The following is a 25,003-nucleotide window of genomic DNA, read 5'->3' as shown; positions in this document are numbered from 1 at the left end:
TGGGCTGACGGGTCTTATTTGAAACAGGAATACATAAATCCATCAGCATGGGAGGTATTACCCAAGCACATAATAATATAACACAGGCTAGTAGTGATGTAACAAACAACATGAATAAATGAGGAATTATATCATAGAAGGAGGACATTTAAATAACAATCGCACATATACCTCCTTCAGCAGCCAAGAGATAGTCCAAAACCAATTTATTGTCCATCACTGCATGTGTCAGGGAATCCAATAATTCCTGCTGGTATTGAAGTCCTGCATCAGTCTTTTCAACAATTTTTAATGTCCATGAGTCAGCTGCCATAACTGCCACACTCTTTCAGTGGTGGGCACAGTCAGTGATGGAACCAACTGATGTTTCTTGGGTCTTCTTTGTTTCAAGGGTCTGCTCCATCTCTCTCCAATGGACAAGGTAAATACGGCTCGTTGGCACCCATCTGATTCCTTCTCCATCTGTAGAGATACAAGCAAACCCTCTCCCCCAAGCAGTTAACCTATCTGGTCTCTTCCATTCACCATTTTCTGGGTCTCTCCACATCGCCTGGCATTTATCTAAAGATAGTGGAAATGCTTGCACTGGACACTGCCCTTCTGGTGGGTTATAAAACCTGTCTGCCAAAGCCAGTGCATCTTTATTGAAAATTAAAATTTTAATGTTATAGAGAGCTAGATTTATAAGTTCTCTAGGGTTACCTGTGGCTCCCCCTTTCTTTTGTTTTTGGAGGACCATTTTAATGTCTCTATTTCTCCTCTCTACTATTGCCTGTCCTTGAAGATTAAAGGGTATGCCAGTGGTGTATAAAATCTTATACTGTGCACAAAAGTGTGCAAAATGTTTAGAAGTATATGCAGGTCCATTATCTGTTTTTATTGCTTGTGGCACACACATAATTGCAAAAATTTGTATAAGGAATTCAGTGACCACTCGGGGTGTCTCTTTTGCTGTTGGTATTGCAAAAGTGAATCCTGAAAAGGTGTCTACTACAACATGGATAAAAGACAGACAACCAAAAGATTTATAATGGGTCACATCCATTTGTCAGATTTCATTGGGTCTCAAACCACGAGGGTTCTTCCCTGGAGGCAGTGTGCAGTGTAGGTGTGTGGAAAGGAGCATGAAAAGGAAAGCAAGCTGTTTCACAGCACACATTAATTTGTGTTTTGGTATAAAAGGTGTATATCTTGTCAGGTCTTATCCCAGATAATTGTACTGCTTGCTTAATGGCCTTTAATAAAATTCTAGCCACAAGCACTGGGTAAGGAGTAAAGCTTTGTTCTGGTTGTGTTGGGAGGTTCACCCACTCTATCACACTGTCTCCTTGATGAAGGACTGCTATAGGTGCCTCTTTTGTAGCAAAAACTGATATTTCCAAAGCTTTTTGAGTAACTCTTTTTTAACCACATTGGATAAAGCCAGTTCAACTTCTCTCAAAACCTCTTGAGCTTCTTTTGTAAGCTGATGTGGTGAGTTTAAAAGTGTCTCCCCTTAAAATGTCATATAATGTTTGCAATTGATAGGTAGTCAAGCCTAACACTAGAAGCATCCATTGGATATCTCCTATCAATTCCTGAAAGTCATTTAAGGTGTTCAACTTCTCTGCACTTAAAGAAAACTTTTGTACTATAAGCACCTTAGGATATACTTTGTGTCTTAAATATTGAAAAGGAGTGTGTCTGAATTTTTTCTGGAGCTATATGCAATTTGTAGTTTCTTAGTATTTCTATGATCTTTTGTAGACATGTTTCTAACATTTGCTCCTCAGGTACACACCCCAAAATATCATCCATATAATGTAACTATTACTTTTGGAAATGCTTTTCTTACTGGAGTAAGAGCAGCAGCAACATACATTTGACACATAGTAGGGCTATTTTTCATTCCCTGTGACAAAACTGTCCATTCATATCTTTTATAGGGCTCAGCTAAGTTAACGTTGGGCACTGAAAAGGCAAATCTTTTCATATCCTCCTTATCCAGAGGGATAGAATAGAAACTTAATGTCTATAACTCAAAAAGGCCATTCTCTAGGCAATTAAGTAGGAGATGGAAGTCCAGGCTGAAGAGTTCCCATAGTTTCCATCTGTTCATTTACCTTTCTTAAATCAGTCAACATTCTCCATTTTCTAGATTTCTTTCTTACAACAAACACTGGGGAATTCCAAGGACTTAGAGAAGGTTGTAAGTGTCCTTGGTCAAGCTGCTCCTGTACTATATCTAATAAGGCCTGCATTTTATCACTTGTTAAGGGCCACTGTTCTACCCACACTGGTGTATCAGTTTTCCATTGAATGGGAACAGGTGAGATTATTGGCAGGCCTTTAACAGCAGCCCTGCTTAAAAAAACCAAAGTACTCATTTACAATCCTAACTGTTGTAAGATTTCTCTTTCCCATAGACTGATGGGGATCTTTTCAACTACAAAAGGGTAAAAACTCCCGTTTCACCTTCAAAAGTCCATCTTAAAGGGGTAGCACTAACTTCAGCTGCTGTTGATTCTCCTATGCCAGACATGTAGGTATCTGCCTTAATCTTTGTCCAGTGACTGGGCCAGTTGGCACCTTTAATGACAGTACGATCTGTACCTGTGTCTACCAGTCCTTCTAATGGTATGCCATTTATATAGATAGTGAGCATAGGATGGTCAGCTGTAACAACTGCAGTCTAGAATATTCCTGGATTCCATTGCTGGGAGTCAAAATCTGGACAAATATCACTAGCTTGCCTATTAGGAGTCTATATCAGTGAACCTTTTGCTACTACTTCTCCTGGTTGATGTCACACATTGTCTGCCTATATTAGTGACTGGGATATCATCTACGCATTCCCCAGTTTCCCACATCAGGGTATGGATGGACACTGTTTTGTAAGTGCTCTCAGAAGGTGAAATAGTCAAACTTACTGTGCCTGGAGGCAAAGGATCTATAGTGGGACAGGGACAGATTTCACTCTCCAGGGGGGGTATCTCAGCAGTTCCAGCTGCATACAACTCTACTCTCCCCAATTTTAATTCCTTTCTCCCATCAGGTTGTTTCTCAAATGATTGGTCATGTATGAGTACTGAACTTCTAAAGACTCAATAGGTGTATCATAGGCTGCCATCATGCCCTGACTATTTTTTGCCTGGAGCTCTAGGGTTGGGCCCCACATCCCGTGTCCCTGAATCAATCTATATTCTGAGGCCCAATGGAAGCCTCTGTTGCATTTTGGACATGGGATATTAGGTCTTGTTCTCCCACCCTGTTTTGTCATTCTGTCTCTATGCCAACATTGAGCTTTCAGATGCCCTATTTTACCACATTGAAAGCATTGGTGAGTCTCTCTGGAAGTCCCTTGCCAAAAAGGACCCTGTCTTCTCATGTTCGGATCTTGGGAAGTCTGCATCATAGCCTGGCTATAAAAGGCATTTGTGTCCACTGTGGCACAGCGTCTTTGATCTCATCTAAAGTAGCATCCTTGTGTAGTCCTAGTATAATCCTTCTGCAAACCTCATTAGCATTTTCCTTAGCAAGTTGTCTTATCATAATTTCTGTTGCTGCATTTTCACCAATAGTTTGTATGACAGCTATCTGCAGACATCCCACAAAATCAGGAAAGGGTTCAATTGGACCTTGTGCTATTTTTGTGAAGGATTCTCCTCTATCTTGTCTTCCTGGGAGGGTGCCCCATGCTTTGATAGCAGCAGAAGTAATTTGCTCATATGCTGCTATAGGGTAATTAATCTGAGCTAAAGTGTCTGCATAAAGACCTAAACCTGCTAGTTGTTTAAAGGTGACTGATATATTAACTCCAGGTTGCCTATTTCATTGGTCTTATATTCTGCACTGTTCACTATACTCGGAAAGCCACAAGTTTTGTCCAGATTCTAAACATGTCCTTGCTACAGATTTCCAGTCATTAGGGTTAAAATTTCAAAAACCAAATTCTCTAATAACATCTTAACATAAGATGATGTAGACCCATAAAGAGTGCAAGCCTTTTTCAGATCTTCAATAATTTCCACATTAAAAGGAGTGTATCTTTCTTTTTCTTGACCTGAAGAAGTCAAACTCTTCAATCACAAGGTACTTTTCTATTCTTAAATCAGATGTATTCTGCCTTTCCTCTTTAGCTTTAATTAGTGTTTTTTGTAATCGTGTCATGGGGGTGGACAAAGCTGCTGCATAGGTGGTGCTGATGTTGTTACTGCCCTTCCCCCTCCTCCTCCTCCCTTCACCCACAAAGGCAAAATTGAGGGGGGTGGGCCAGGAGATGATGAGTGCCCAATAGGAGCCTGCTTGGGTATAACTGAGCTGTGAAAGTGAGAAGCACCACACTCTTTAAGCTTATTGGTATGGTACTTAAGATCCAGCTCTCCATGTCTTTCAGTTGCTTTGTCAGTAGCATCCCCCTCCTGCTCATTCTCCTCACACTTTCTTATCAGATTGTTCTCCTTAGAACTTTTCCTTTTTTTTTTTTTTTTAAGAACTTGTGGGATTCTTTAAAGCCAATTATATTATATTGTACATAAGGAATGTTTCCTCAGGAATTGAATCAGGACCCATAGCTTTGTAATATTCAATTAGTTGTTCTCCCACTATTTCCCACATATCTGGCTCTAATTTTTCTTCCTTAGATAGCCAAAGGGATGTGCACTCTAATATATTTAAGAGTCCAGTGATCTGCTTCCAATTTACCAACAAACCTTGCTTCTTTATTAACCTAACTATGCATGCTACATACTTCCCTTGAGTGAAGAAGGCTCTTTCCTTGGTATTTGCCCCATTTCAGCTGAAAAACGAAAATGACTAGTTTATCCCTTACCAAAGCTTCCTGCTTGTCTATTTTTATACTCACTCTATTTCAGGGTTACAGGGACTTAAACACTGAGCTTACAATCAAGTCAGTTGAACTGCTTTGTGCCCTGCTTTCCAAGGCCCTGCATTTCTAGGATGCCACGTTTTGCTGTAATGTCTGGGCTAGCTCTCTGGTGGACCTTGGGATCAGCCTGAGTCCTTGGTCTTAGTGAAGGAGGCAGGAGACTCACAAGGCTGGTCAAAGATAGAATCTGGCTTCTGAAGCCTGGAGCCTGAAGTCTTCTCTGTGTCTGTGGCTGAGAGAGCCTTCTGTGTCTGAGATGCCCTTAAATACCTCAGTATGATTACATCACTACAGCACACTAAGCATGTGTAACCATTACATCACCACACAGAACCATTATCTCACACTGAGTAAGCACTTAACTATAAGCACTCTACTGACCTAGATTCAAATTCACCTTTTCAGAGTTCCGGCCCTCAACATGCTACCATCAGAATTCAATCTATCTTTTAAAAATCAATATTCTCTCAGTGAAAGAATGGATATAGGGAAAGATCAATCAACAAACATTTATTAAGCATTTTCAATACCAAGAACTGTTCTAATCACAGGCGATACAAAGACAAAAGTGAAACAGTCCCTACCCAGAAGGTATTTACAGTCTAATGGAGGAAAATACATGTACACAAATGAATATGTGTAGACTAACAACTTTGGGGGACCAGAATATCTTCATGAAGATGGTGGTGATTGAAATCTTGAAGGAAACTGGAGATTCTAAGAAGTAGAGATGAGGAGGGAATGAATTCTGAGCTATTACAAAAGCATGGAGATGGAAAATGTAGCATCATGTGTGATGGCTAATCATGTGTGGAACACAGTTTTAAGAAGGAAAGAATATTATAGGAAAATTGTAAAGATAGGAAGGAGTCTTAAATGTCAAACAGAAAAGTTATGTGTCAAGCAATAAAGAACCACTAGAATTTGTTGAATAGTGGAGGTGATATGATTAGACCTATACTTTAGAAAAAAAATAAAAACACAGTATTTTGGCATCTTTGTGGAAGGGGCATTGGAATGAGGACAGAGCAGGGAGACCACAGAGGAAACTATTCAGTAGCCTAGATCATCCAAGATGGACCAGATCATGAATTGAAAAATTATTTAGACTTTATTTTATAGCCGATAGGGGAACTATTGAAGGATTTTTAGGATGTTTAAAGTTATAATGCCAATAAGATTGTTTAAGCAACAGAAAAAACTGTAAGATGTAACTATTCAGTTTCTAATTTGTTTTTTATTTTGGATATTAGTAATGTCTGATTTTTCATGACCAGATTTGAGGTTTTCTTGGCAAAGATAATGGAATGGGAAAAAAAACCATTTTACAGATGTGGAAACTGAGGCAAATAAGTTTAAGTGACTTTGCCAAGATTATACAGCAAAGAAGTATCTTAGGCCAAATTTGAACTCAGGCCCTCCTACTCCAGAACTGAACTCTATCCACTACACTTAACTATCTTCAATTTCTTCTAACTAAAGTGGGGGAAAATTAAAATTCCAATATACTATATAATAACTTTCTAATTTTCAATATGAGAAATACTTCTCTAAAAGAATAATAAGTCCTTATTAAATCTATTTATTGTATACTCTAAAGGACTTTCTTCAAAATCTTGAAAGGTAGATGTTATGATCTCTATTTTACAGAAGAGGAAACTGACACTTTGAGAGGTTAATGACTTGATCATACAGCTGGGTAAGTGTCTAAGAGCTTCAAACCCAGGTCTCTTGACTCCAAGCTCTGTTCTAGCTACTATCATATGTTACATAGAAAACAAAGGAAGGGTGGTGATCACATACTTCACTTTAGAGAGATTCATTATGTACATGGTATAGGCCAAAATATTCACATAGAATAGTAAATCAAAGTTTGCTGAAGCTGCTCTCAGACTCTTATATACATTGGAAAGATGCCCTCCGAAGAACTTGTTAGGGTACATAAATTAGTTCAGTAACAAAGGAAAGGTATATTCTACCTAATAAAATCAGAACCCATTTCATTTTAAAAACATGTCATTGATTATAAATCCTACTATGATATTGTTTTGAAAAATTCATGCAATAATGTTGCTCAGATTATTATCTGAGGTTCTAATTAAATGGTCACAAATAGGCTAATAACTCTGGATTTTGAAAGGATCTCAAAAAAGTTACTAGTGGCTAGAAATTAAATGATTTGGCCAAGATCATACATATTATGAGTATTAGATGCAAGATCTGAGTCTACATTTTCTGACCCCAAATCCAGAACTCTTAATCTGCTTACAATTCAATTTATAATATGCTCCTTATGGAATTAACCACAGAATCATTTTCTTTTATTTCATGTTTTCATGAAACTCATTCTTGGAGGAGGCTAGGTGTGTACTCATGGGTGATTTCCCAAATGTGATTCAGAAAGGGAGAGATCTGTGTAGGTTGGAGTTGTCAGAAAATGCATTTTAGAGGAAGAGGATTTTGAGTTGGATTTTAAAGATGCAAAGTATCTAAACAGAAGAGAAAAAAAAGTTGAAAAGGTTGAATGTAAGGTTCCCCCTACCAGCAAGCAACTGGAAGCCATTGAGGCTTCCAAATGGGAGTCAAATTATAAAAGAGATGCTTTAAAATTATTAGGGTACCATGTGCAGGATGAATTGGAGTAAGGAGAAACTGGAGTCAAGATTATGAGTTAGAAGGCTACACAAAAACTCAGCCATGATCCAGGATGGTCACAGTGGTAAGAGAAAGGTAGGGATATTCCAAAGAAATCAGATTTAGTGATTAAAGATAGAATGGATAAGGGAAAAGAAAAAGATGTCTAAATTTTATTTTTTCCATCCTGAAGTTATTATCAATAAAAATTAATATTCAAATGTTCAACAATTAAAAATTATAATAAAATTATAAATTCCTTTTTTGTAATTTATATGTCATACACAGTAACTTCAAGAAAAGCATGTTTAGAAAGACATGACATACACAATATCTTTAAGAAAAACATGTTTAAGGAAAGTTTGCTCCCATATCCTTTTCTAATCTTTTTCTTTTGTGTATTGTTTTATATATTATTGCTATCTTTTTATGTATTTATGGTCATCATGTATATTATCCTAATTCTTCTTTCCCTTGCATCACTTCATGTTTTCACATATTTCTTTGTATTAACCATTTTTTTCATTTATAATAGCTTAAATTCCAACATGTAAGCATATTAGAATTTCTTCAGCATTGCTCCAGTGACTGCTTCATAGATGCTTCCTGTAGTTTGCCATTATAAACAAAGTTGGCATGAATATTCTTTAACAATTACATTTATTTTGTTTTCAATAATATTTTAAAATCATAGTCCTTAACTGGGATCATTGTATCAAAGGGTATGAACAATTATGTATCTTTTAGTATGTTCTATCATATTGTTTTGCAAAAAGATTGCATCAATCCACATTTCCATTATTAATTGCATACTTTTATGCCTAATTTTCATATTTCTATAGGCAAAATTCTAAAATTTTTAAGTGTCTTTACCAAATTGGTTGATGCAAAATAGCATTTCAGGGTTGTTTACATTTACATTTTTCTGATAACTGAAGAGTGTGAATAAATTTTCGGGTGATTTAAAGTAACTTGTGATTCTTCTTTCAAGAAGTGCCTGTTCATATCCATACACTGGGAAATAAATCCTACTCAAAACTTGTGTCATTTTGTTAGAAATATTATCAAGTTTCTTTTTAAAATCAGAAATGAGTACAACAAATATTTTTAAATTTTTAAATTCAGACTACAATGTTTTTATTATTAAAATTTTATTTTAATATAATCAGATCCATCTATTTTGACTCTTATAATGTCTTCTATCTGCTGAATAAATAATTTCCTCCTTTCCATAATGGTAATAGGTACATCACACCATATTCTAAATTTTTTTCTAATTAGAAGAATAGGTCACTGGTTCACTTGGAATTTATTTCCCTACAGACTGAAATAAAAGATCTAATTCTACTTTTAATTATAATGCTGCTTAAAAGAAGCTTTATTAAATACTGTTTTATGGTTTGGAATTTATTCAACTCAAGTCTGTTGCATGTGTTTGATTCTGCTTCTGAATTAATCATTTGGTTCAACTGACCCCATTTCTATTTTTCATCTAGTACAAGATAATTTTAAGATTATATATAATCTTCTTTATAATATCTGCTATCTGAGATCTGGTAGTACAGGCCTATTTTTTTTTCCTTTTGAAGTAAAAAAAAACAACCCTTAGATAATTATTTTCTGGTTGTTCCTTAAACTTAATCACCTCTTTATTTGCTTCTACGAGCATCCTATTAGTATTTTGATTGTTACTACACTGAATCTATAAATTCATCTTTGTAATATTACCATCTTTATATACTTGTTCAGCATTGCTCAAGGCACATGATTCAAAATTTTTCAGATTGGGTAACTGAGAGAGTTAGTAAAAAAAAAAATCATAAGCCAGTTTTGATGGAAAAGTGATGCATTTTGTTTTAGAGATTTTAAGCGTGAAGTGATAGTAAGATATCCCAGTTGAAAGGATCAACAGGTAATCTGCAGAAATAAAACTTGAGTGAGAGATCAGATCTAACAACACAGATTTAAGTCTTAAGCATTTGTAAAAGTTTATTTGAAACTATGTGATGAATGAAATCTCCAAGAAAGTATGATTAAAAAGTAGAAGGTAAACTGATTCTTAAGGAATTCCTACATTTAAAGGCTCATGCCTTGAAGGGCATGATCAGTAGGAAGAGCCAGTGAAGGAACCATTGCAGTGGTGATAAAGCTAACTGGAACAACCATTCTAATATGAAGAAAGCAAAGAGTTTCTAGAAGTAAGACACAGTTAACAGCATCCAGTGTTGCAAAGACTTTATTAGAGAGTAAACGAAAAAAAGTGATCACTGGTGATCACAATGAAAATGAGATAAATAATAGGAATGGGAGACAGTAGAGCCAGCAGAAATAAACTGAACATTTCATAAATTTGTCAGTGAAAAGGACAGAATCAGATTATATATAGCTCATTAGAATGGCAGGGCCAAGTGAAAGATATTTTTTTGTTGGTAGTTTCTAAGCATGTTTGAAGGTATAAAACAAACAAAAACCAAAACCTAATTCAGAGGGAAAATTTAATAGCCTTTCCTGTACATTGTTCAAGCATTTCCACTCCATGAGTTGGCTCATGTCATTCCCTCTACCTTGATTCTAAATATTAGAAACTTCTGTACCGAACAAAGAGGCTGAGGTAAGATGAATTAGAATATTTCAATAGAAAAGAAACAAAAGTATATTCACTGCTAAATCAGTGCTAAGATCCAGTTCAAATACTTCTTCAGAATTTTCCATAATGATCACTAACCAGAAATTATTTCTTCTGCTTTTAAACTGTCATTCCCTGGGAGAGACAGGTCTGGACTGAATAGTAGAATAGAGATGAAATTAATAGGAGTGGGAAGAGAACAGCAAGTTTGGTTTAAGATTGAGACAGATAATAGTGGACAAATGGAGAGTTATGGGTAGGCAATATCTAATATTTGAAGAAGTTAGGACAGGTTAAGTAGAAGGAAAAAAGTCTTACATAGTGCTATAATTTAAATAATAAACAAATCAAAATAACATTTGTGTATGTATTTTTATCTCTAAGAGATTTTAAAGATATTCAGAATGGGGCCATGTCTAAACCTTACATACATATGTGTGCATATAAGTGTGCATGGATAAATGTGTAGATATGTCACAACATTTAGTATAGTACTATTTGCATATTAAGAGATAGTTAGCTGGATGAATAAAATGGAGAAAATTGTGAATAGTCTAATAATAATAACCAATAAGAAATGGATATAAGATTATAGAACAATAGGAAAAGCCCAGTTCACAATAGATACCATGACTTTATAGTAGGTTAAGCTTGAATATCAACTTGACTTTATATATAAACACAGCTGTGTTCCTAGAAATAAATGACAAAAATGAATAGGAGGTGAAATACAGGGTTTGACACTGGAATGTTGCAGAAATTTAAAGGGACAAAGTTAAGAAAGTTTAATGTATTGAAATTCGTGTTGTAATTGCTAACCATAATACAGTTATGTATTATGTACAGTCATGTACTAGATATAATTAAAAGACTAAGAAATAGGTTAAATAGGAAAAGTTAAATAATTGGAGGTCAAAGGTGACTATAAAAAGCTTAGTTCAACGAATCTTGGCTAGTTGGAGAGGTTTCAATTAAGATCCTGTGATAGAGAAGGGGAATTATGACATTTGAGATATAAAGGAATTAAACATTGAGGTCAAGGGCATAGTCTCCCAGGTATGTTTTTTTTTCCTGGTATGTTTTTGATGTGGGGAACTGCAGATAGAATCAAGGAGGTCAAGAAACAGCAAAAATGTCAAATCATTAATGTGAATACAAATAATTTGCTGAGCACAATAAGAAATGAAACAGAACAATATAAATAAACACCTTAATTTAGGTCTTAAAGTCATTAAAGAGGGTCATAGAGGGGAGTGTATGATAACAGTAGGATAGAATTTAGAGAATATGGAATAATTGATATGGGCTTCAAATGAGGAAAGGAAGGATGATAGAGATTCTTAGTGGAGTAAAATTGAGCTTGGTGATCCAAAGAGAACAATCTATAGCACTGATGTATAGGACAAAAAGAAAAAAAAAAAAGGTTAGATCTCCATAGAAGAGGTTAGTAGGTTAGTTAGTGACATGACATTGTTAGAGGAGATAGATGTAGGAGATAAAGAGGACTCAGAGCTAAAGCATTTCCCATAATAGAATAGGCTTTCTATAAGGCACTATAAGGCACTTTCTATAAGTGATTGAGAGGCAAATTTAAGGAGAATAGAATCAGGGGTGAAGTGGAACTGGACTGAGTGAGAGGTTGGGATAATTAAGAAGAATAGAGACAAAAGAGGTAAAAATAAGGAACAAGTTTGTAGGCAGAACATATTAATAGCAGATTAAGGGAGATTTCTTTGTTGGCAGGATTTCTTGAGAAAGTCAGAATAATGGGGTTCAGGCTTTGTGATGAACACACAATACTATAATAGTTCAAAACTATTTGAATTATTTTATTACTTTTTTATTTTTTTATATAAATATCATTTTGAATCAGATAACTTAAATGAAAACGCAAACTTAATTAACATTCTATACCCTATTATGCCATGGTATTACAGGGTGTTCCTATGTTTTTCAGAAATCCGTGTACCCCATTATTACTTGCAGCCACATCCGGAGCATTAGACAGTCTCCATTTTCTGTTTTCTCATGGTGCTAATTGGAATAAAACAGACAGCAAAGGAAATAATATAATTCATTTGTCAGTGCTAAACTTTCACACAGAAATTTTGAAGTATATTATTGAGTTAAATATCCCTGAACTCCCAGCATGGAAAACCTTGGTAGGTAAGTAGATCTATTTTCTTTTCAAATAAATTTTGAAATTGTTATGCATTTTAATAATTAGCATTCATTCTGAAGTAGGATCCATAAATGAAGTTATTTAACATTAAAAATTAATATATTGTTTTTATATTACCTTCATTTTTCTCTTTGGGCATGTATATATTTTACACCTATATTTCTATATCTTTTTAACCATTTGCATCCTTGGGGTACATACCTAAAGGTACTATGTCTGGGTCAAAGCCTATGGACATTTTAGCCACTTTCTTAGAATGATTGCAAGTTGTTTTCCAGTATGAACAACCAATTCATAATTCAAACGTTTGTGTGCCTATTTCCTACAGTCCTTTTCTTATTGATAATTCCCATTTCTGGCATTTTTTGGTAGTTTGTCCTTTTGATGTAAGGGACAACTCAGAGTTAATCTTGACTTGCAATTCTCTAGTTATTAGTGATTTAAAACGATGTTTCATATAGTTAGGATTCTTTTGAGAACTATTTGTTTAAATCCTTTGTTCACATAAACATTAAGAAAAGGTTTTAACATACATTGAAAATACATCCCTGTATCTCCTGGATTACAGAGCCTTACTGAAGACTGTGGATGCAAAATAAATGTATTATTTTTTAAATAGCTTTTAAGCAAAATAAAACTTTTAAAAATGAGCCAAAATGCAACACAACTGTTTTTTGTTTGTTTCTTTTTTTAAATTCAATTTAATTCACAATTTAATTAAATGCCACATTTATTAAGCACCTCTACTTTGTGTTGTATCATGTTAGTCATTATGAAACATTGACAAAACAGTCTCTGGCTTTACAGACATCATTATAATATACTTAGTGGAGATAACATAGGACCTATATATAGGTAAGTATATATAAATGAAGTGTGTATGAAATAAAACAATGTTATTTCAAAAAATATAGAGTCTTAATAGCTAGGATATTCAGAAAAGACTTCACCCAGGAGGTGACAAGTGAATTGTGCTTCGATTCTGAGTCAGAGGGAAGGAGGAAGTTCAGGAGAATGACAATCTGTGCAAAAATAAAGAGGAAGGAAATGAATTATAGCATATAGGAAATATAATTAGACTGGAGAATTCAAGAAGAGGAATATTATTAAATAAGGCTAGGAAGGTATTTGAGAATTTGATTGTGGAGGGCTTTACATAAAGACTTTACATTTTAATCCCAAAATGAGGAAATTACTTATTTCTGAATAGAAGAATGAAATATTTATAACTATTTTAGTGATATCAGTTTGGAAGCTATACGGAAATGGATTAGAGAGAATAAAAACTGGAATGTGGGAGACCAATTAGAAAATAATCGCAATAGTCTAGCTGATGAGAAACTGAATTGAGGTATTAGTCATCAGAGTGGAGAAAGGGAGAAGATACAAGAACTGTGGAGATATGTTTGATATGACTTGGCAACTATTTATTTATGGAGATCAAAGGAGAGATAAATGTCAAAGTTACTTGAAGTTGCAAACTTGGGCTTCCGGGAGTATTGTGGTCCCCTAATATAAAAAGGGGTACTTGTAAGAAGAATGATTTGAGGGAGAATTATAAAGAGTTGCAATTTAGATATATTAAATTTGAGATGCTTGCCAATGTCCACCAACATAGGATAATAGATTTAGGTCTGGAAGGGATACTAGAGATAATCGTAACCAGAAGGAATAGAGAATGGTCATACTTTCACAATTGTCTAAAAGACTTTCTACCCCTTATTAAGTATGACTAACAGTGTTTAAAGAGTTTGTGAGTGATGGAGTTAGGGATGACTTCCAAGAGAAATTAGGTTTTTTATTTAGGTCTAGGAATTTATCTAGGTTTAGAAATTTAGGTTTTAGTGAAGTCAGATGGTTTTGGAGGAATTAGACGTGGATTATCATTAAAGAAGAGTGAGGGTGAAGACTGGTGAGGATAGAGGAAGGAAAGAGAAATGCCATTTTGCTCTTGCTTTAAGAACTGATTAGAAGCATATGTTGTTGCATGCTATTTTCATTTTTGGATTATGAGTTTCTTAAGGGTAGAAAAAGTATCTTATTAACAATAAACAACAAATCCCAAGCAGAGTAACATAGTTTGGACTGTTCCTTGAACTGTATTTTAACAAGTAAATTAGAAAAGGAATTAGCATTCTTATAAACTGGAGTCAATTGGAAAATAAGTCTAGATGATGTAAGTCCAAGAAGATGCTAATTTCTTCAATAGCAAGGTCACTTCCTCCTCTCTTTTTCGATGATCAAATAACTTAGACCTTAGAGATCAGAAACCATGTTATTCTAACTTAATATGTTTATCACCTGATACAGGTCATGCACAGGTAAAAGCTTTATTGATTTTTGGATTTGATGATTTTGACACCCCTCCCCATTTCTACTTCATTTTGTTTGTGTAGAGAAAAACTCAATTCCATAGTTGTATCTTATGGAATCATATTTTATATTTTTCTATTGAACTATCACCAGAAATGTTGCAGTCTGAAAGTTATAAACGGAAGATGATGGCTGTCATGTCCTTGGAAGTAATTTGCTTAGCAAATGAAAACTATTGGAAGTGTATTTTAGATGCAGGTAATATGAAAAGAAACAAATAACTTAATTTTACTTATTGACCTGTTTACTAATTTATATAGTGACACTTTATAGCTAGGTTGATTTCATTAAAATAGCTTCATTGTTGCCTAATTATTTGGTCACACAACAAGGGAACATTTAACTAAATTTTATCTTCTTTTCTCTTTGGGTAAAGTGTAATCTCATGGAATCATAATAATTCCATTTCTGTGGAACTCCACTTTTTTTTTCAACACATAAAATTTTATCTAATTTTTTAAAAATGCAACAAATATTTTTTGAATACCTATTAGAAATACACTCGACACTGAAAATCAGATATTGAGGAAAAAATATTAAACAAGAATCTTAAGGAATAGTTTTAACATTTCTGTCCAGCAGTAGGCCCCATTCCTCTTCCGGAAGAGGGAGCAATGAGTATAGAAATGGGGGAATTTTTATACTTCCTAGTGTGGCGCAGCCCTTTCCTTCAGAGAATGGATTGTTCTGTTTCATCTGGGTTACAGTCTTTCTGATACTCCCACTACATGTTTCCCCTTAATATGTACAAAACCTATTTCCCCCTTCACCATACATCCTATGTTCAAAAATGGTGTAAAACTCCTCCTATAGGGTGTGTTGTTTAATATTCAGTTAGCCTATTAAGCAGGGACTTAATTTGGGACTGAATCCATCTGAGCCTTCCTTGTTTATTGAAGACTTCTTTTGATCATTTAATTGTTCTGTGTAACCTTCCTTAACCTCTCATTCTCTGAAAACATCTTGGTCAGTGGTACCTACTATCCCACACTACCTCAATGCTTGCAATACTGTGGAAACCCAACTTTTTGGAATTTCTCACAATACCTATTCCCAACATGTTGATGTTCTATTTCTGGCTTAGTTATTAGTATAAAAAGCAGGAGTCCTCAAACTATGGGCCGCGGGGGAGATGGTGCAGCTGAGGACGATTATCCCCCTCACCCAGGGCTATGAAGTTTCTTTATTTAAAGGCCCACAAAACTAAGTTTTTGTTTTTACTATAGTCCGGCCCTCCAACAGTCTGAAGGACAGTGAACTGGCCCCCTATTTTAAAAGTTTGAGGACTCCTGGATAAAGTCTTACTTTGAGAAGGGAACTGCAATTTTCCATCTATCTTAACTGTATAATATTTGTACAGCAACTTACTATGGGCCAGGTACTATGCTAAGTGATTTAGAATTATTATTTCATTTGCTCTTAACTATGCCAGGAGGTTAATTGCTATTATTATTCCCATTTTACAGGTGAGGAAACCAACAGATTAAATGACTTGCTCAGAGATCACACAGTAAACAAGTATCTGAGGGTGAATTTGAATTCAGGTCTTCCTGATTCCAAGCCTGGTGCTTTAATCATTGTACCACCTAGTTGTCTAATAGAGGAACTACTTCTATTACATACATAATAGATTGCTATCCAGCCTCCTTTTGAACATTTCCATTGACTAGACAGTTTTTACATCACTGACAAAGAGGCATATAAGATGGAATGGTGTGGACTAGCCACTAGTACTGTTAAATGAATTTGGAACTTGTTAAATTGCCAGACTCAAAGAACTGTCATTAATTAGTGGTTGTCAGCTTGTTGGGAGGTTTCCAGTGATATATGTCAAGTATCTATTCTTGGGGTTGTTCAACATTTTAAACAATGGCTTGTTCAAGGGACCAGGTCTGTAGAAGATTTGAAACTTGGAGGAATAGCTAAGACATTGGATGAGACAGGATACAAAAATATCTAGAAAGACTAAAATTAGGGATTGAAGATAAATTTTATATAGATAGCTGTAAAGTCATGCACTTAAACTACTAGTTTCACAGGGATAAGATAAGAGTAAACTGTATGAAAATAATTTGGGGTTTTAGTAGATTGTAAACAGTGGTCTTAGGCTACAATAAGAAAAATATAATATCCAAAACAAGGGTTGATAGTCTCATTGTATTTTGTGCTAGACAGATCATATCTGGAATATTGCATTCATTTCAGAATATTGCAATTAAAGAAGAGTATTGATAAGCTGAAGGGAACATAGGTAGAAGTAGACATCACAGAATGATGAAGGACTTATAAAGATTGATCCAAGGAATTAAATCGGTTTAGCTGGAGAAGAGTAAGCTTATGAGGAAAATGAGAGTAATCTTCAAGTATTGAGACAAATGTCATGAAAAAGAGGAGTTAAACTTCATCTATTTGGCCTAAAGAGCAGAAGTAGGAATAACTGGAGGAAGCAGCAGGAAGAGGAAGATTTAGGTTTTATTTGAAAATAATGAACAGGGGGAAATGTGTGGGAGGTTAGATAACTCATTTGGAAGATGGAGTCTGCAGCTAGAGCCCCATTCTGTAATTAATGAAGGTGCTCTGTTCTCCATTTTGGAACTTGTGCAGAAATTCTGTAACAAATTCTAGTATGCTAAGGACACGATCAGGAGATGGACTGCTGATCACCTACGTGCCTGAAAAAGAATAAATTCAAAGGCCAATTGATAGCCAGGGCAAAATGCTGAATTCTAGTTTTTTCCAAGTCTGGCTGGCCCTAAAAGAAGAGAATTAGCTACAAAATTCCTTTGAGTGAGTGAGAAACTTGGGGCCATCTCTCTTCTGGAGCTGGTATGAAACCAGGAATACATAGCTATGCTATGGTTTCTGTCTCCGTGGTGCTTATTGTTTCATGTTTTTTGGTAAAGGGCATTATAGATGGCTCTGATCTCATGGGCTCTGAAAGGTCAGTGAGGTGAGTCACCAGAATTCCAGGAGCTGATTGATACACATACAGGTGTTTGTCAGAAATTAGATAGTGAAGAGCAAAGTCCCCAAACAATTGGCTTGATTCAGTCTAGCAGTAGCAGAGATACAGACTTATCATCCAAAAACTGTTCCACACTGGGAAATGAACTTGGTGTAATGAATGGTATTTGAAATTGTATTGATTTTAAGCCCACTCTTCTCAGAGTCTGAGGTGGTATAGGAAAGAATTTTAGGAGGAAACGGTTAATAACTTTTGTTCTTGTAGCTTCACAATAAATATTTCTTTTTTAAAAGCTAACTGATAAATTTAAATGGGGCATTAATCAGTGGTGGCTAATAGTGGGGGTCATGCCAGGTTGGGGAGCTCAACTTGATAGCATTAGAGAAAAATCATTTCCAAACTCTTAGGGGTAACTCTTAAAACAATAATGATAGGCTTGTTCTGGAAGACTGGAGTCAGAACATTACTATACAAGAAAGAACTTCTTAATGATTAAAACTTCCTGACAGTGGAATGGAGTCCCTTGGGAGGAGGTAATATGACTCTCCCTCACTGGAGGTCATCAATGACTACTTATTGTAGCAACAACATAGAGAACTCCTGTTGATCCCCAAATGGAAAAGGAGAATTGGTTGCTCTGAAAGTCCAAAAGTTCTTTTCTATTTGGCTTGGAAAACTTACCTAGTGGTACAGGAACCCCTTGGTTTGATTTGTCCTACAATTCCCTGGTCCCACTTCCAAAGTGGACCAAAGTTTTCAAGATAGTTCTGGATAGATTAACCTAGATAGACCCAAACTTAACTACATTATTGAAGCAGGTCCATATTTAACTTTGGGTCTAGCATAGTTAGAATTGTATATTACATACATGCTAAATATGTGGTATATTTTTGCCTTTTTAGTAGTCTGAAAAATGTAATACTGTAAAATGCCTATAATTACTTTTGAGTTTTTAGGCAACATAAAACTTATTTAAGAAGTTCCATAAAAGGGGGGAAATGTATGGATTAAATAAAAGGTTTCATTTATCACTATTATAGACAAATAAGAGATTTAAAATAAATTTATATTGGAAAAGTGTTATTTTGAGAATAATATAATACCCTACAAATAAATATTTCACCTTGAAAAATCTCATCTCAGTGATTTTGAATACAATACATTTTGAATACTTTAATACAGCAATGCTCTATTTATCCAGGGGTCACATGTCTGTTGAGATCAACTATTCAGAAAACAGGAAGCTAGAAGTATTTGGAGGGAAGGGCAAGAGAAAATAAGAGTCAATAGGATTTATATTTCTGAATAAGGGCTTAAAATATGGGAAAGATGGCTTCTTGGTCATGATGGCATACACTAACAAGGACCAGTAAAATGCATACTTAATTGAATTCTAACCTAATTCATAGGGTCTAAAAGTCAAAATGGAAGATAACAAAAAACTCTTCACAAATATATGCAAAATGTGATATCATAGAGAATATCAGGTATAACATAAAGGGTAAAGTTGCACAAGAAAAGAAAAATAATCCTCAAGACAGTATCTAAGAAGGGGGACCACTGTTTATTTCTAAATATAAATAAGAAGGATAGAAAAGAAATGGATAAATTTTAAACTAATAGATATCAAGACATGTTGAGTAGGACTTATGACTGGATAATGGCTTTGGAGAGATATATGTTATTCAAAGGAAAGGATATATATATATATATATATATATATATATATATATATATATATATATATATATTAAAGGGTATGGTTAGGTTGATGGTAGTAAAGTAGAATCATATATGAAGAAATTATATGCATATGAATGAAAACCCAGGAACTGAAAAGAGAAAGCATAATGGAAAGCATTTTTTGGAGGGAAATATAGAAAATATTTCCATGGAAGTATATTTCAGATCTTTGAACATAAGGACCAGGATATACAAATTGAGAACCAAACCTGACAAGAATTGATGATATTGTATTAATGGGGGGTTTCAATTATCTACACACATATTGAATCTGACCCTTGGCCATTTGGGAACCAAGTGAGTTTCTTCTGATATGAATCTTCAATTCTGGAAAAGTGTTTTTTTCCAAGATTTCAGAGAAAGTACAAAAAAGAACTCATGGAATAAAATTCTGCTGTGTACATAAACTCAAGAAGAAAATGAAGCACTCAAAAATGAAATTTTGAAGACACAGAGAAAAAATTTTGACAAAGAAAATGGAGAACTCAAGGAACTAATGTGGTAATCATAGAAAATTCACTGAATCGTTAGAGACCTTTAAAAAAAGACATATAGAAAGGGAAAGCAAGAATAAATAATAGAGGATGGATATGAAAGAACAGATATTTCTGAGGGTATTCTTAGTACCAAGAAAACACAGAATGAATTGAGGCTTGTTTTTTAATTTATGTTGGGGACAGAAGGAAGATGAGGTAAGAGATAAGACTTCTTGAGTGAGATGATTGAGATGATTAAAAATAGATAACAAAAGAGAGTTATGAGCCAAGTTGAATGAGGGGAAGGGAATAAAGTATTCAAAGGCATTCAAAAAAGTTAAAATCAACAAGCCCCCAAAAGTACATATTAGAATCCTGAAAAAAAAATAGAAATGATTATTGAACCACTTCTGGTGATCTGTAAAAGGTCATGAAAAATGGGAGATAATACAGAAGTAAAGAAGAGAAAATGTTCCAAAAAAATTTTTTAAAGGAAGAAGGTGAAATCTACAAACCACAGGCCAATGAATTTGACTTCAATTTCTAGCAAAATTCTAGATTGATCATGAAAGAATTGTGCACAATGAAAAAAGGAAATAATGGTCACTAAGAATCAGCATGGTTTTATGAATATCAAGTCAAGTTTTTTGTAGTAAGATTTTTTTGTAGTTTTGTAGTTAGATTTGTAGTAACTTTGTAGTTAGATTTATCTAATTCTGAGAGGGGGAGGTTGAGATCCCCTACTAGTAAAGTTTTGCTGTCTATCTCTTCCTCTAAGAGGCTTAACTTCTTTGAGAATCTGGATGCTGTACTTGGTGAATATACATTTAGTATTGATATTAATTCATTGTCTATAGTATCCTTGAAGAAGCTGTAGTTTCCTTCCTTATCTTCTTTCCTTCCATTGTAATGGCTCTTTTGTACCTCTTCATGTGATCTAATTTATCCCATTTTACCTCCCTTTTCTTGTTCTCCCAGTATAATCTTTTTTCCCCACCTCTTAATGTCTTTGTCTTTGATATCATTACATCAGAGTCAATTCATACCCACATCCTTCATCCATGTATACCCCCTCTAACTGCCCCCAAAAATATACAATTCCCAAGAATTACAAGTATTTTCTCATCTAAGGATGTACAGTTTAACCTTTAAATAAGTTTTTTTTTCCTATTTACCTTTCTATGTTTCTCTCAAATCCTGTATTTGAAGATCAAATTTCTGTTTAGTTCTTTTTTTAATAGAAATGATGGAAAGAATCTTACTTCATTGAAGATCCATCTCTTCCCCTGAAAGATTATGCTCAGTCTTGCTGAGTAGTTCATTCTTGTTTGTAATCCCATGTCCTTTGCCTTCCAGAATATAGTATTCTAGGCCCCCTGATCCTTTATTATAGAAGCCACCACATTCTAGCAAATCCTGATTGCTGCTTCTTGATATTTAAATTGTTTTTGTTTGTTTGACTGATTTTTGATGTCTCATAGAGTCATTAGCTTCCATTTGCCTGGTTCAAGTTTTTAATGTATGATTTTCTTCAATTAGTTTTTGTTTTTTCCAGTGGATTTTTTTTTTTTTTTTTGCATTTAGCCAATTGTGTTTTCTAAACAATTAATTTCTTCAGAGGATTTTTTTTTGCATTAGGCCAAGTGAAAATTTTAAGGAGTTGTTTCTCTGCTATTGAGTCAAGATAGAGGATCTGAGTTACTGATCTTGCTGTGATTAAGGACCCTCTCACTGGCTTTGCCAGACTGTCTGAGCTGGGCTAACACCAGTGAGATTGACCTTTCTTGAAGTCCTAATATATCTTGAGCTGAGGAATGATTTCATTCCATCAGACTCTGTTCATAGGTTTGGTTTCATGTGGTTTTCAAGGGAAACTGGGAAAACTCGAGCAGCTTCCTGTCTTCACTCCATTATCCTGGCTCTGTTTCCAGAACTCCCATAGAGATATTTTTGTCTTGTTTTTTTAATTGAAGCTTTTTATTTTCAAAATATATGCAAGAATGATTTTTCAACCTTGATCTTTGCAAAATCTTGTGTTCCAATTTCCCTCCCTTCCCCTTACCCCTTCTCTTAGATGGCAAGTAATCCAATATATGTAAAATATGGTAAAAATATATGTAAATCCAATGAGATTTTTTTAAATAAAGAAAAAAAATGACTTTTGCATAAAAAAAGATTTGTAACAGCTTTTTTTTAAATGTTGGCAAAGAACTAGAAATTGATACCCATCATTTGGGGAATGGTTGAACAAATTATGGTATATTTTTGTAATAAAATATTATAGTGCTATAAGAAATGAAAAGCGGGAAGATTTCAGGAAAACCTGGAAAAACTTAAATGAACTGTTACAAAGTAAAGTGAGAACCAGGAGAACATATCTGAGCCACCAAAGTATCTGTCATAAAGAGTCTCATTCTATAGTCAGTTTATCTTTCCCAGCTTTGTCTCTTCTCTACAGAAGAAGTCTGAAAACTCTAACACTTAATTCTTTCATTTAAATCAGTATCCTGACATTACACACAATTCAAACAAATGTTGGGCAAAACATTTTACCACTCTGGACATAATTTTCCTAAATTCCTCTATATAATGAAGGAGTTGAAACTTATATGACTCTTAAAAGTCCTTTCTACTTCAAACGATTTTGTTATTCTGATGTTTAGGTAAATCACTGTTTTTTGTAGGTTTCATTTTCTTCCCTTAGAAAATGAGAGTCTTGAATGACATGGTCTCTAAGATACTTTCAAGCACTTAACATCCTGGGATAGCCAGACTTCCTAGCTGATCAGGAAAAAAAAATTTGGATTGGAGAGATAAACACAGTTAGTGGCAGGCATAATAAAAGCAGTAGAAAATCACAGTTTACAAGACAGTGAGAGAAGGAGACACACAATTATCAAAAGCAGATACAGAATTATTCAAGCACTGAATCTCAGAATGTGAAAGTTGGAAGGAACCTCAGGGGTCATTTAGTCCAACTTCTAGACAAGTGGTTGGATATCACAAAGAGCTGCAGAAGTTGGTAAATAAAGTCAAGACCAGGCACCAGATAAGGTTACTAAGAAGAGGCATGTAGCAAAAGAAATACCAAGAGGTCATCAATTTAGGTCTGGAAGAACTGAGGGGCCATTTCACTCAAGCCAAACAAGAGAGTGGGCAAAAAAGAGAATGCTATTCTAGATAAGAATTCTTGTCTAGAAGTCGTATTTTATGTTGTACAGAAGTAGAAAGATTGTCCAATAACAGGGGTCAGGAGATAGGAAGAAATAAAAGTCTAAATGAGATACTAGACTTGGCATTAGGGGATCCAGTAGAGATAGAAAAGTTCACACCAATTTTTGATTGGAACATGCCTGTTGATATTTGGAAAAAATCTATTTAGTCTCTATCCTCATTCTTTTTCATTTCTTTTTTTATAATAGCTTTTTATTTTTCAAAATACAGTTTTCAACATTCTGCAAACTTTGTGTTCCATATTTTTCTCTTTTCCTCTTCCCTTCCCTCCTCCTCTAGACAACAAATAATCCAATATAGATAAAACACCTGCAATTCTTCTAAACATATTACCATATTTATCAGGCTACACAAGAAAATTCAGATTAAAAAGAGAGGAAAATGAGAAAGGGAAAAAACAAGCAAATAAGAACAACAAAGGTAAAAATATTATGATGTGATTCACATTCAGTCTCCATAGTGCTCTGATGTAGATGGCTCTTTCCATCACAGCTCTATTGGAATTGAGCTGAATCATCTCAATGTTGAAAAGAGCCAAGTCCATCAGAGTTGGTCATCACATAATCTTGTTGTTACTGTGAACAAGTGGTTCTAGTAACTTTATTTAGCATCAGTTCATGTAAGTCTCTCTGGGCCTTTCTGAAATCATACTGCTGATTGTTTCTTATAGAATAATATTCCATAACATTCATATACTATAATTTATTCAGCAATTTTTCAACTAATGAGTATCTATTCAGTTTCCAGTTCTTTGCCACTACAAAAAGGGCTGCTACAAATATTTTTTATATATGAGTTCTTTTCCCTTTTTTATGATCTCTTTGAGATACAGACCCAGTAGAGACACTTCTGGATCAAAGAACATGCACAGTTTGATAACCCTTTGGTTTTATATGCCGCCCTTTGGGCATAGTTCCAAATTGCTTTCCAGAATGATTGGACTAGTATATAACTCCACCAATGCATCAGTGTCCCCATTTTCCCATATCCCCTCCAACATTTATCACTATCTTTTCCTGTCATCTTAGCCAATCTGAAAGATGTGAAGTGGTACCTCAGAGTTGTCTTAATTTGCATTTCTCTAATCAATAGAGATTTAGAGCCTTTTTTTTTTATATGACCAGAAACTGCTTTAGTTTTTTCATCTAAAAATAGCCTGTTCATCTCCTTTGACCATTTATCAATGGGAGAATGCCTTGTATTCTTATAAATTTGAATCAGTTCTTTACATATTTTAGAAATGAGGCATCCTTGGATGTAAAATTCCCCTCTTCCCCCCAGTTTTCTACTTCTTTTCTAATCTTGGCTGGATTAATTTTACAAAACTTTTTTAATTTAATAAAATCAAAATTATCCATTTTGCATTTCATAATGTTTTCTAGTTCTTCTTTGGCCTGAATCCTCATTTTAAGCAAACTACTTGGTATGGATGTACAGAAACTTACATACGAAGACATTATTCTTCAAAGCATTTGCGTGATAGTGATAGTAACACAAGTTAAAATCTAGTTTTTCTAAGAAGCCTGGGCCCATTCTATAGAGGGGCAATTAGTTAGCTTTGTACTCTTTAGCAATTTTTGAGAGCATATATTTATACAACAACATGAAACATTATATTTGCAACAATAACAGTGAGTCCTCAAAAATATTATGATCAATATATTTAGTTCTAAAAAGCAGAAGTGTGCAATATGTCTTAGAAGTTCTTCTATCAAGAAAAAGTTTAGCAACAGCTAGGTGGTGCACTGGGTAGAGCGCCAGCTCTGAAATCAGGAGAAACTGAGTTCAAATTTGATCTCAAGACACTTAATACTTCCTAGCTATGTGACTCTGGGCAAGTCACTTAACCTCAATTGCCTCAAGGAAAAAAAAGTTTAAATGTTTAAAAGTTTTGGTGTATAAA

General features: G+C 34.5%; 1 protein-coding gene across 3 annotated transcripts in view; it reads left to right on the top strand.

The window, feature by feature from the left end:
* The window catches only part of ANKAR (ankyrin and armadillo repeat containing), a 96,733-nt gene that overhangs the window by 43,130 nt on the left and 28,600 nt on the right, over positions 1–25,003 (top strand). For all 3 annotated transcript variants that reach the window (XR_004233068.1, XM_031960320.1, XM_031960321.1), the window contains exons 12-13: positions 12,085–12,293; positions 14,776–14,880. Coding sequence is in view for 2 of the 3 variants with exons in the window: in XM_031960320.1 (XP_031816180.1) it covers positions 12,085–12,293; positions 14,776–14,880 (314 nt within the window). In the remaining variant the exon portion in view is untranslated. The remainder of the gene's footprint in view (positions 1–12,084; positions 12,294–14,775; positions 14,881–25,003) is intronic.

The sequence above is a fragment of the Sarcophilus harrisii genome, chromosome 3, assembly GCF_902635505.1.
Source record: "Sarcophilus harrisii chromosome 3, mSarHar1.11, whole genome shotgun sequence".
NCBI lineage: Eukaryota > Metazoa > Chordata > Mammalia > Dasyuromorphia > Dasyuridae > Sarcophilus > Sarcophilus harrisii.
The sequence above is the reverse complement of the archived record's forward strand: the minus strand, read 5'-3'. Positions and strand labels throughout refer to the sequence as shown.